We start from the raw sequence: 13,303 nt of genomic DNA on the forward strand, positions 1-13,303 counted from the left end.
AGACTTAAAAGCTAAGCTTTTGCTGTGAAGATTCATATTGTTCCAAAGGAATAACTAAAATAGGGACCAATTTCTGTTAAAAATTCATGGCCAAATTGGGATGTAATTCTGCCTTTAAGACCACATGAACTTTTTTTTTTCTTTTGGTATACCAGCAGTCATGATGTTTCCCAAGCATGGTTTTGATTTCTCATGGCTCTTCTGTGCTGTGGCTTATTTTGTAAAGTCTATTCTTATCCTATGCTCTAACTTCATTAAGAATTTATGCTTGAAAATGTAAAATTCATCCTCTTAGTCTGTTCATTACATTAGCATTCCCCATGCTCCCAGAATAACTCTTCTTAGCCAATGTCCTACCAAATAAGCTTTTTGTCTCAGAAAAGCCATGGTAAATGCAAGGGCTTTACAATATCCTCAGCACTTCAGCTGAGCCTAAGCGTGTTAACCAAGAAATGTGGAAACAAGCTGTGAAGTGGAAGGTCCTGTGCTGGAGATGCAGGTTGGAGCAAACAGCCTGAATTATACGTAGAAACATGCCAGAGCTTGTTTTAGAGTTCAGGCTTGATATGATCTTCCGGGCACTATGCTGTCAGAGAGGGAAAGCGCTCCCCGCTAGCTGGTTACCACGTGTAGCCCCCAGCCTGGAGGCACCACGTTCATCCTTGGCAGGGCGTCTGTGTAGGTTGCTGCCGTGAGATGGGTGTTGGAAGTTTGGAGTCCTTGTGTAGGTGAGGGGAGCCCTTTTTACTTTTGTGAGCTAGTAGTTGTGATCTGAGTAATGAAAACCCCTCTAATTCACCCACTTAAATACAGCTCTGTTCCCTCTCTTTGCTTAGTTCATTTCACCTTAATTACTTGTGTGTTATCTCGGTTTAGTTTTAACCATCCAACGGTAGTTACGCAGTCCTCAATCCCTGCGAAGACACAAAGTTGGCCAGCTGCTTTTGCTGCTGCTTTTACTCTTAATTCATCCTTTTTTAGTTTACCTGTAAAACAGGCTAATAACACCTGCTTTTTCAAATCTTCTTTGCTGCAGCAGTCTTGTTGGAATGGAGTATGGAGAATGTCTATCAAGGACTGTGTGTTACAGTTCTTTGGGATATATACAAAAACCCTGTTGCAGGAGAATTTAACAATAGCCCAGTCTTGTTACTCAGCACAGGGAGCCAGAGATGGAAGAATTCTGCAAAGAACTGAAGCCGATGAAGTGCTGTACTTCTTCATGGAGAAGCTGATGGAGGCTGGAGTGGCAGGGGAAGAGATTAAGAGATCTTCACATTTGCAAATGCTGTTGCATGGTGAACTCATTAACACTGTATTACAGGCTAGAAAGAAAGTTTTAAGTGCATTGTGATAAAAAAATACATTATGAAGATGAAGAAATGCTATGGAGGCAACAGGAGGCTCAGTGTGTGTTTTCCTTTGGATAAATTTTGGCTGGTGAAGAGGAGGGAAAAACCTTTGGATGAGGATTTCAAGGTTATAGCAGCATTCTGTGATGCTGTGTTTCTTGCAAGAGTTACTGGGTGTCTTCAAGAACATTTTGGATAAAATGTTAGAAGATTTCTGTATAAACATGAAGTGAGGTTTTCAGGACTGATATTCAGTATTGTTATTTTTCAAATAACATCATTTTTTATGGTGTTTGAATCACGTATTTAGGTTATATTTGATTAAATCAGAAAACTAACATTTGAATCACACATGAAGAAGACGCGTCTAGGGAAAGAATGCAAGTTCTAGTAACTTACTGGAAGAGGATAATTGACCTTTCCATGGCATCTGAGCCCAATTAACAATTTTGTGAGCTCGAAATAATGTTACGCTTATGTTATATTGAAGCTGCCAAACATCTTACCGGTGTTATTTGGGAGGAGTTGTATAGAATATTAGTATACTAATAAGTGATATTTTTGTAAATAGAAATACAAAGAAAGAATCTTTCTTATTAAGTGTTGATACGATTTGGGGCACAATTAACTTTTGTGTTTTAGCAGTGCTTGCTTCTTATCACTACTTGGTATTTTCATTTAGAAAATACTAATTATGATTACAGAGTTATAGTTAACATCCTCTGTATCTAAGTGAGTACAATTTTGTATGAGTTGGTTTAGTCCTATGAAATCAGAGCAGTTGCTTATGCTTAAGCTGTGCAGTGATATTGCAGTGAATTAGATAGCATTTCAGGCTATCCACTGTGGTGGCAACCTGTCTTAATTCAGTAACTGTGCCGGATTAAAGTTACATGAGAAGTTGGCAGCTTGTATTCAGGTATATGAGTTTGCAATCCCTGATAACTAGTTCAGTAAATGTTTCTGATCCTTTGAATCATTAACTAGTGCAGTCGCTAGGATGTTCCCTGCATGGGAAATACACACCAGGAAGAAGTTTGGTTGTTCTATTCCCCAAAAAAACTTGGCCACCAAGTCTTAGTTTAATCTCAGATAAATGTGTCTTTGGGAGACCTTTTACACAGAGGTCGCAATTAAAATCTGCATGAACCACTGTAGTAGAAGAGTATGGCTCTTTAATTCTGTATTGGCTTAGTGATTTCTGGAGCTGGGGTGATTTCTGCCAAAAAAAAGGAAGAAATCTAAGATTGTAGAATTTAGCAAATAGTGGTAGAAAAAATAACCTTAAAGATACGTTAAACTTAATGTTTTCTGTCAGAGTGTCACTTATATGTCTTGAGATTGCAGTCTGCTCAAAGACAGTCTGTTCTTCATTTACGTAGATCACTGTTCAAATAATAATGATGCTCCGAATAGCTCAACACATATACTCCATGTAATTTTTTTTTTTTTTTTAAAGGAACCCTCCTTCTTTTTAAGAAGCATAGAGGAAGAACTTTTTTCCTTTCTTTGTACTAGAAGACCAAAGTTTTCTGCTGGAGGTTTTATACATTACACAGTCTTAACTATATTGTTCAGGACATAGAACAGATATTTCTTCAGTTCATCTGCCTTGACTTACACTTACTTTAAGTAGAATAATTTTCTGTGCTAGTTGGGTACACCGTTTAAAGTTTAAAATAGAATTGATACTCCCCTTACAGAGAAAGAATGTATCTTTCTGGATATGTCTAGTGAATAACTTGTGGGTTTGAGGCTATTGAAAAAAATTATGTGACTATTAAAAAAAGTTAGGTCTGAAAGCATCATGTATTTATGTGACACTTAATACAGCACAATCATTTAAGTGACTGAATAATTAGGAAGAGGTAGTTTTTTTCCAATTAGTATTTCATCTGGTTCCTGTTATAAGTTCCTTTACCATAACGCGACTTAGGAAAGTTATCTTAATTCGAAAACTACTGGACGACTACATGTTTCATCCTGGTTGAAATATTTAATACAGTCAGGGAAGTTTAGTGGGAACTTTTCTTGATATATATAGTCAACTTAAAATGTAGTCAGTCACAAGAGTTTTGACCTTTGGGATATTCTTTTTCAGAATGACCTCAATGATCTCCTTGGTACCACTTCAAACTTTACAAGGAGTTCAGCTTACTTTTAAAATGACAGGTTTTATTTAAAAGAAGATGGTCTTATACCAGGTGAATTTATTTAATGATAAATATAGCTGCTATGAAGGAATTCCAGAAAGTAATGGGGTTTGTGTGGACTGTTTGCTTAATTGCATTCTCATTTAATGTCAGGCTTAATTAACATCCTACTTTGGTAATGGTAAAGATGAAAGATTGGGGAAGTCATTGACATTGGCTATTTATAACTGTCCAGTGGATGCAGTGTCATTAGATTGGCCCTGGAAACTACACACGTGGTTGGCGGAAAAATACTCCATCACAGGAGCTGCTGAAATGTTCTGCAGGTGGTCATTTCTGAGGACAAGCTGGTCATGAAGTGGAGAAGGTGCATTAGGGAGATTGATGGAGACTGAATATCCTGAAAGGTGAGTGGAAGAATTTTATAAGGAAAGAGGTTTCTTCAGGCTTGGAATAGCTCAGAATCAGGAATTCACAAAGACATATTGATGTTTTTGAGTTAAATAAAATAGAAAACTCATCTTTTAACCTATTTGTGTGAGTATGCTATTTTTCTTGACATGCTTTCTGATATGCAGAAGGCCACACTTTTGAACTAGTGAGGAGTTTCTAGTCCTCATTTTGCAAAATATTTTGCTTATCATGCAGACACAGTAGTATAGTTCCTTATAAGGATTTATTTTGTCATTGTATATCTAAGAAAATCCTTATGCTTTATACATTTGTTGCAACTAAAGCAAATTCTCCAAATGTTGACATTGTCATATTTGAAGACATGACATATTTTTAAAAGATGTTTGATGGTTTTGTTGTGTTCTTCTGTTTTTCTAGCAAAAACACTGCAACTCCAAGTATGGTGTCTTCGCATTTTTTGGGTACTCTGAACTTCTCTGTAGTTAACATTTGGGGACAGTCCCAAAATGAGCACTTTGCAGATGCTAATTTCTAAGATTGGATTTTGCTATTGGCATGTGGAACAGGCATTTCGAAAAGCAGGAATATGAAGCGTTAAAGAAATTTCTGCTGATTGTGAACCAGTGTTACATAATTCCCAAAGTGCTTTTTGCAGTTCCTGGGTAAGTGATCTGCAGAAGCATGTTAAATAGCAAGATGGCTGGAAGGACGGGTTTCCAGTGGTAGCAAACACCCCCTCCCTTTCCCTGCTCGCAGTGCCCTGTGTTGCCCAGGAGCAGCGGAGAAAGGACAGGGGTTCGCTGGGTTAATGCTGCCGGAGACCAGTCAGTCACTGATGCCCATGGAAAGTTGTTCTAAAATGGCTTCTCCTTTTTGTGTCCTTCCTGGAACAGAAGTGAAAATGCTGGTGCTGAGTACAGTGATATCATGAGTGCTGGCTGGGTCTGGAACTGCTGAGTTTTCAGTCACTTTCGAAAAAAGCGCAATTAAAATAAATTTAGGGGTTTTAGCTGGTTGCGATCTTATTTGCTAACTATAAGCAGTCAGGAATTTAGTTTTGTTGTGATGGGTTTATTTTGCTAGTTAACTGAGAACTTTTCCCCCCCCCATTATTGCTCGGGTATTTCAATTCATGTTTTAGCTGACAGAGTAAATCTGAGTATTTTTATACATTTTCAAAACTAGGTTTTATTGGAATCGGAAGTTCACATAATATTCTGCATATAATGTTAAAATGCTGTTCTGTTTTTACACTTGATCGTTCTATGTTATTATGTGGATTCAAAAATTAATGTGTGTTTGCTTTCTCATCAGTAGTAGGCAGTGCCAGAGTTTTGTCTGGTTGTACTCTAAATTAACTTTGTGAAATCAAACCAGAATGTGATTTAGATTCATTTGATACAATGTTAAAAAGTACTAGAAGAGATGGTTGTGTTGAGCAGAGATTTAGTTCCTGCAGCACACAAAATCACATTTCCTTGTTTTGAAGCTCAGATGGAAGAGGGCATGCTTTGCTGTATCAGGTACTGTGATTCTTGATAAATGTATATATTAAAAATATGCCATTACTTAATGGAAAGTTATGAAGACTATCTAATTCTTTCATGTGATTCTGTGGAAAGCTAAAAGGAGCCTACTGGGATTTCTTTCTTCCAGACATTTATGTGTATTTTTTTAAGGGCTGTATTGTGCATGGAAGGCAGTGCCAGCTGTTGATTGTCATCTTTCTCATGTCTGTGATAAAAAGCCACTCAAGAAAGCTGAAATATGAGAACGTCATTAGCTTTCCTACTGGCAGAAGTGCTTAAAAAAGCCACAATAGGAAGAAAATAGATTGCGTATTGAAATTGGGAAAAAAAAAAAAAAAAAAAAAAAAAAAAAAGAAGAAGAAAAAAGGCAGCTACAATGAGGTTTTGTTTAGACCCTGGAAAAAGCAAAAACATGGCAAGGATCTTCTACAGACACAAAGGGGGAAAGTAAACTTGCGGCTGATGTGCAAGGGGGGTGTGGGAAACCTCTGATGTGCATCACACATGAGTCCTGCTTGCGTTTTGTTGTCAGAATTGAGCTGGTTGAGTTGTTTTGTAGGCAGCAGGTGCTATGTAGGAGTTGGTGTTTACTGTGACTGACGTGTATGTGGTGCGGCTGACTTCAGGGGGAAAATGGATTTCTGTTTTTAAACTGATCTTAGGTGGCATTGTAAGCTTTTTTTTTTTTTTTTTTTTTTTTTTTTTTTTTTTAATTTGAAATCCAATTGGGTTACTTTAAAATAAAGGGTGGGATTTGTTTAAAGATGGAAGATTAATTAAAAAAATAGCAAAATGCCTCTGATGTACCTCATGTAGTTAGGAAGCAGAAGGGCCACCATTTCAAAATAAAAACACAAACTAGGCAGTAAGTGGTGCTCTCTGTGCAGACACAGCTTAAAAACCGTGTGTTGTTCAGGATTTCAGAGAGCCTGGTTATGGTTTTGCTTTAAAAGCTTTTGATTGTAATTGGGTGAACACAGAGAGATGTATATAAAGCATGTATGCTGTGTATACAACAAACTCCAGTTTTAAAGTGTTTATATTAGGAAGGGAATATATATCTCATTTTGTACTGCCTCCTAAGGTGGAGGGAGGGAGGCAGGGATGGAGCAGGGAGAAAACAGAGGCAGTGGAAACAGCAGCAATATGTACGCTTGCCTGCCTGTCTCACATTAATGGAACAGCTTGCAAGGTCTACAGGGAATTTGCATTGGCTCTGTCACTGGTATTATTTAGTTCCTTATTTATTGCTAGTGGCTTGATTGTGCTGTATTTTCCCAGCAATGAAAGCTTTTAAAGATCATGTCTGACTCCTTTTGGACAGTGCTGTCCAATTTCTCTCTGCCTGCTACCAGCATGTTGAGGCGATCCAAAAGGTAATCTAAGGATTTTGCGAGTAATTCTTATGATGTTTTTCTCAGCTACTTGTTTTAATACTGTTTAGGCTTGCTTTCTTCTTTTTTTTTTTTTAAAAGATTAAGTAATATTCCTACTGTGTTAGGTATGATTTCTTAATTTCTTAGTGATTTGTAATTGTATTCATTGTAAGAATCATACTGTGCAGATCTACTGATCATTCTTTTTTAAGGTATTTATTTAAATGCATTGTTCCTTACTTCTCATATTATGTGAATGTGATAAGGGGTTTGTTTCTACAAAATGATGGATAGATGCTTTACTGAGAACAAGCTGCTTTAGTATTCGAAGTGGCAAAACAGTATTATGATGATATAGGCAACACTAGACAGGACTTGCAAATATTTTGACTTACAGCACTTAGTCATCTTTGAGATATGCCTAACCTTAAATTTTAAATAATTCTTAATACATTTAGTGTTGTGGGTTTTTTGTTGGTTTTTTTTTGTTTGTTTGTTTTTTCATGGAGATGTAAATATGTTAACATAGTAGTTAATAGGATGTTTGTATTCACACTACTCTGGATTTTGATAAAATCACATTGAAGTGTGTGAACTAATAAATGGTATCAGATCTGATGCAGTACAGTGGTGTCCCTTCAAGACTTGGAAATAGCAACATAATTATTGCTCATCAGGTGCTCTGTGGAGCTTAATGTATGTAGCCTGAAAACTTACTGGTGAGTATGATAGGTAGTTAATCCCAACTAAAGCAATATATTCAGGTTTATGAATAAACAGTTGCAGCTAGTATCAGAATTTCTAAGCAGTTAGAATATAAGCTTTGACTTGATTTTAGAGTGAATTTTGTTCATTAGCTATCAGAAATTATATTCATCTTTTTTTAGAGAATTGTAGCTTCTACACAGTGGTATATTGGGGGGGGGGAGCTCTATTTCCTGCTGTCGTTCCACATTTGTTGTTTAAATTTTATCAAAGTTGTCTTCTGTGCTGACAGTAGTTTTCAGAAATTTTACTGGCAACGAAGAAAGATTTTCTAAATAAATGTATATCTCAGTTGCAAAGAATTGCATTTTAGATGTCATTCTTTTCAAATAGAAATTTTGTTGTCTTTAGCCTGTTTTTTAACGGAAAAGAGCTCCTTGAGATTCAGGTTGTGCATGCATCTCTCTGCTCCCAGCAGTAACTTTTCACACTCATTGAGCAGTTGCAGAAGTGGTTTGACGGGAGGAACGGCAGTGGCAGAGATGAAACTCAGTATTTCCTTATGCATTTCTTGAACTTGGCTGTGGAGAGGAAAGTGAGGCACGTGATTGTCCTGTGCCTCCGTTTCCAAAGGATAAGGTAGGTGGGACTTGGCTTTCAGGTGATTCTTGGCCACCAGCTGGTGAGCATGGAAGCAGCCTGGTGTAGTGGGGCTTGGCTCTCTGTGAGAGCAAGGTGAGGTGGGCAGAGCCAGGAGGGGCGAAGGAGCTGGGTGAGTGCAGGGTGAGGGAGCGGGGGCTTTGGTGGAGGACGACACTGTTCCATAAGCAAATAACCTGTGTTAGACCTGCAGCTTATTGAGCAACTTGTTTATAGCTCCTGCTCGTGGAACTTTGTTTTTCTAAAGCTCGCTCTATTCTAGACAGTGTTCAGTATGCATAAAGGTAGTATTTTGTGAAAATTCAACAATCATGGACTTCCATAAAGAGTGGACACCTGCCGTGTTTCTCAGGACAAAAATAAAATATCTGTTTTTTTCTATACTTTGTCAGTGTGCCATTTTGAATTTAAAATTAGTCATCAAGGACAGAAACAATTTGAGAGATACTAACAAGGCTTCAGGTGCAATATTTTGTCAGAAAACTCCTACTCAAAATTTACAATTCCATTTATTTGTTAGTAGTTGAAGTACAAAAAGAAAGAAATTGATCTGTAAATCTGCTGCACATCTTAATGGAAAAGAGATGGCTTTTTATCGATTTAATCACATAAATGATTATTAGATATTTCAAAACGATCAAACATCTCTATGAGGATTCACAGCAGAGAGCTGCTGCACAAAGTCATGTGGTGAAAATCCCATTTTGCACAGCACGGAAACCACAGCCTTCAGTCAGCCTTAGGAATGAAATATTTGAGCACGTGTGACGAGTTTGCTGGGGAATATCGCCTTCTGCCACGCTCCGCTGGCGGCCCGCCAGGCCTGTGCCCACCGCCACGGGGGAGGTGGGTGGGCAGCTTGGGCTGGTCTCACACGGGCTGTGGCGAGTCGGCTGGTTCACAGGACACACGGTTACGCTGTGATTCTCGCCAGGGCATTGGTCCTGAAAACATGTGAGCACGTATGTAGTAACTTTGCTCCCAGGAGCGTCTGGGCTATGGGAGAGGTCGCCGTACAACTAGTGCCTGGCAGTGCCAGGGCCTGGGCGTTTCTGTGTGTTAATGTTCTCAGGATCGTGGCAGCTGGGCACTTGGAATGGAGTGCCATCTAATTAAATGGATAAATATTTTTCTGTTTTAGTTGGCCCCCTTTCAAAGCATAATGTTCATTTCTTACTTTTATAAATTATTGTTGCATTTTATATTTCTTCTGTGACATTGCAATATTGGGCATTTTTAGCAGCAGAGAATGTTTTGTTGTGTCAAATAGTTGATACAATTTTCCTCTGATCTGTTTGTAAAACTTCTGTATGGTCCTACTGCATTTGTGATAGCTGGTGTGCTCTTAATTCTTGGCCTTTCCACCTTCAGTTTCTCTTAGTTTTAAATTTGTTTTTACATCGCAAGGATGGGCTACTAGTGGCATTCTGACTACTGTACTGAGGCATATTTCTCTATAATGATGGCTTCTGGTATGTACTAAAAATCCTAAAGGGCTTCACTCCCATATGGTTTTTCCTACATTAGGAGGCAAGTGGGAAGGACTCGTCTTTCTCCTTGGTACATTTTCTTGAAATGAGCTCTCTCATGCAGCTGGTGGGATTCTCACTGCAGCTAATGGTACTGTAAAAGTGAACCATCTGCTCCTCCGGTCAAAGTGGCTGGATTGTTTCTTCTTGAGCATATTCCCAGAAGGATAGAGAAAGTCAAGAGCAAACTGGAAATACGTAAGTTTGTCATGGGAGGGGTGACATAAACACAAATCAGGTTTACCTGTCAAACTGGTTCTGCATTAATATTTATGATTTTAAACTATAGAAGAAATATGAGAATTCCTAGGTTCAAAGGGCATGTGGGGTTGGTATTCTAGTATCAGCTGTACTGAGGCATTACGTATTGAAATTGGATTATGGAAAGATAGAGCATCACTGACATATTTAAATTAAATGTCTTTGTTTTTAAATCCTTTGTTTCTTTGTGCTTTGGGCATATCTTGAATATACTCTTGGAATTTGATGTTATTGACATCAGTGTTGAATTGTGCAAGTGGGTGTTTGTTGGTCTTGAAGAACTGACTTAGAATGAGGATTTCTAATGTTTCCTCATTTTTTCAGCAGTTTAATCCTGTCTAGGTGGAACAGACTGTGACTATGGATTTTAGTAATTTCACTTTTGTTTAGTAATTTTCCTTTTGCAGAGTTAAGATGGGAGAGATTTGTGTATTGAAGTGACTTGAAAGATAACTCTGGAGGATGACAATGCTGAGTTTCTGTTAGGAAAGACATGCTGGTTTTATGTCCATTGTGTCCATGGTTGCCATTGATGCTTTAATTCTCTTTCGTCCTTTCCTTTCAGTGAAAGGACATCAGGGATTCAGTAATTTGGTAATTTGTTAAAATCACAGGAATTAACTGCCCTTAAAGCGTAAAACAATCTTTAAGTAACAAGACGCGTCTAAAATCAGTGATTCTATGGAAATCATTGCATTTCGTTATAGATAGTTCCTTGATAACTAAGAAAAATGCTCTTTGTTATTGAAATATTTGGAAACAGTAAGAGAAAACACCCTTCACTGGTATGTAAATGAGTGAGTGGGAAATAACCAGGTGTCCAAGAGCACGTAATAGTGCTTTCTGATGCATTGGTGTATTCATGCTAGCTTGTAAGTTACCATAACAGGACGGTGTTAGACAGTGAGTCCATACATACCCCTTTGAATGTATTCAGTGTCTTTTTTATGCTGAGTCATCTAGATTGACATTAAAAGCTGTATGTGTCAGAAGCATGCCACCTCCTCCATATATACATTGTCACTTTGAAGAAAAACAATTAGTTTGACGCTAGCAGAATACTTACATTTTTGTGGTAACATAAACCTAATCTTAAAAATGTGAATCTATGCTATAATTAACTTTCAAACGACAGCTGTCATGCCACACATTTTCTTGCTCAAATGAATAAAGTAAGAAATGTTTCCCTTATGTTGGGAAGGATGTGAAAGACCTGGAAATATGATGCTTTTGGTAATATTTAGCTCATTCTTTTTGCCTAGCTCAGCATATTAAATGGCCTCCTGACACTCCTAATTGGAGAGGAAATTTCATTCAAATTACTTTTGCTAGTATTTCAATATGGCCTTAGGAGAAAAACACTGCTTGAGGGGAGAAAAAAATTCTACCTTATCTTCTGAAAAGCTCTTTATGAGAATAGTCTTTCGGATTGCATGAAAACATAATGGATATTTTGCTCACTAATGGATGAATTTTGGGGAACTTCCAGTATACTTTCCATTATGGGGTATTTGTGCTACCTAAATACAAAGAAAGAGAGTGGTACAACATGAATGGAAGGAAGGTTCTCCTAAAATAAGTGTAGTGATTCAGGAAATACACATGGATTGTTTGTAATTTCTAGTTTATTTGGGATTCTGTCTGCGTAAATCAGATTTTAAAATCATTTTGAATACTGTTGGCCATTTCCCTGCTAGACTAAAACCCGAAGTGTCCTGCAGGGTTAACACTGAAGTTTTAAGCCTTGAAAGCTCTTTGTTCAGATGGAAACTCTCTTGCATGAACACTTGGCTATTGCCCAGGACAAACCAGTTTTTCAAGTCAGAACTTTTGTGAAGAAGCAACTAAGCAGCACACAAATCGTGGATGATTTCATTAATTAGTTGGATCCCTCTCATGAAGGAGGCTGCTGAATATAAAATAACTTCACTGATGTTTTAAGTGAGCAAAATTAAATATTGGGAAAAGAGACTGCTTTCAGAAGAGGTAGGAGAAGGGCGATTCTGAACTTCACAGAGAACACTCAGATCAGTGCCACTATGAAAGTAAGACTGAAAAAGTACATAGTGGCATTCGTTTGGCCTGGAAATGTGCAGTTCTTGTGTTTAATTGAAGTCGACATATTTGGGTTTTGGAATCCTTACAAAGTCTGTGCATCTGCTTATTTCAACTGTTGTTTGTCTCTGACAAGTGAATTTTAAATCCGAAGCGCCCATCAGCTTAGAGCTCTGGGGTGGATTTATAGGTGTATCTGGTTCTGACAAACTTTTGCCCATGCCGTGATGTTACTCTCTGCAGACTCTTATTCTTCTTTGAATAGGTGCTGGGTTGTGAAGAACAAAGGAAGAGATGTTCTCCAGTGCCCTCGGGATTCCCCTTATTTTAATGGCAGCTGAATCTGATGTTAAGAAGGAACTATACACCTTAGGGCAAAATGTTTTTTATAAAAAACAGACCTTATTTGAGGAACTGAAAGAAACGGTGTATGGCATGTAATCTTCTATCACCATACACCTACCTGAATGCAAATGACTTAGTTTTTGGTCAGGTGCTGAACACTTAGTAGTATTGATCACCATCTCAGTTACCATATTGAGAAAGTGTAAATCTTTTCAAAGCATTAAGGAAAACACCTTTGAAGTGATGTGATTCTACATATGTAGCTAATTATCAGATATTCCCTGAATAGTTTTTCCCAGTCCATAGCCCAATTTTTTTTTTTTGCTATTCTTTTGAGGACTACAAAGTAATACCTAAGTGCTCTTTATGGATAAGCACTTCAGTGGTGAAATCTCATAGTTTATTCCAAGCCTTTTTAAGGTTTAGTTTTAAAGACTGTTCTGGCATGCTTGCTTTTGGTACTGTGTTGGGTGGGGTAGAAGGGTCCAGAGAATTGGGATTCAGGAGGAGAATGCTTAGGAGTCCTGCTCAGGGGAGTCCTTCTGCCAGATGTGAAAACCAAGCCACCTGATACTACTCTCTCTTGGCTATTGTTTTAGGCAATGATGTGCGGTAAATTGGACATGTTTTGAGATTGTAAGCTTAATAAATAATGTTCTTTTCCATAAAAATGCTTCAAGTTTGAGGAATTGGTATTTGACTGTGATATTTTATATGAAGACAAAGCTTAGCCATGTATTGAAAGTCTAAGCAAATGTTATGCTTATATAGCAGTATGATGCTTGCATTAGTCTCCCCATATTCATTACTGACTGCCATGTTTACGTAGTACTAAGCATATCACTTAAACTAATTCAGAATTAATAGAAGGTGTAAATGTCACTTCGTATGTTTTATTTGATGCTGAAGGAGTTACTTTTGTTA

The 13,303-nt window shown here is 37.7% G+C and overlaps 1 protein-coding gene across 7 annotated transcripts in view; it reads left to right on the forward strand.

Annotated features, from left to right (window-relative positions):
* Nucleotides 1–13,303, forward strand: part of MAST2 (microtubule associated serine/threonine kinase 2) — a 198,515-nt gene that overhangs the window by 103,990 nt on the left and 81,222 nt on the right. The window contains exon 1 of one of the 7 annotated variants that reach the window (XM_033000437.2): nucleotides 4,650–5,442. The exons of 5 other annotated variants lie outside the window; for them this stretch is intronic. In XM_033000437.2, the coding sequence (XP_032856328.2) occupies nucleotides 5,345–5,442 (98 nt within the window). In that variant the 5' untranslated portion in view covers nucleotides 4,650–5,344. Of the gene's footprint in view, nucleotides 1–4,649; nucleotides 5,443–6,653; nucleotides 6,825–13,303 lie in introns of those variants that run through there. One more of the 7 variants, XM_033000435.2, reaches the window with a different exon arrangement.

Source organism: Tyto alba, unplaced genomic scaffold, assembly GCF_018691265.1.
Source record: "Tyto alba isolate M040663 unplaced genomic scaffold, T.alba_DEE_v4.0 Super-Scaffold_1000006, whole genome shotgun sequence".
NCBI lineage: Eukaryota > Metazoa > Chordata > Aves > Strigiformes > Tytonidae > Tyto > Tyto alba.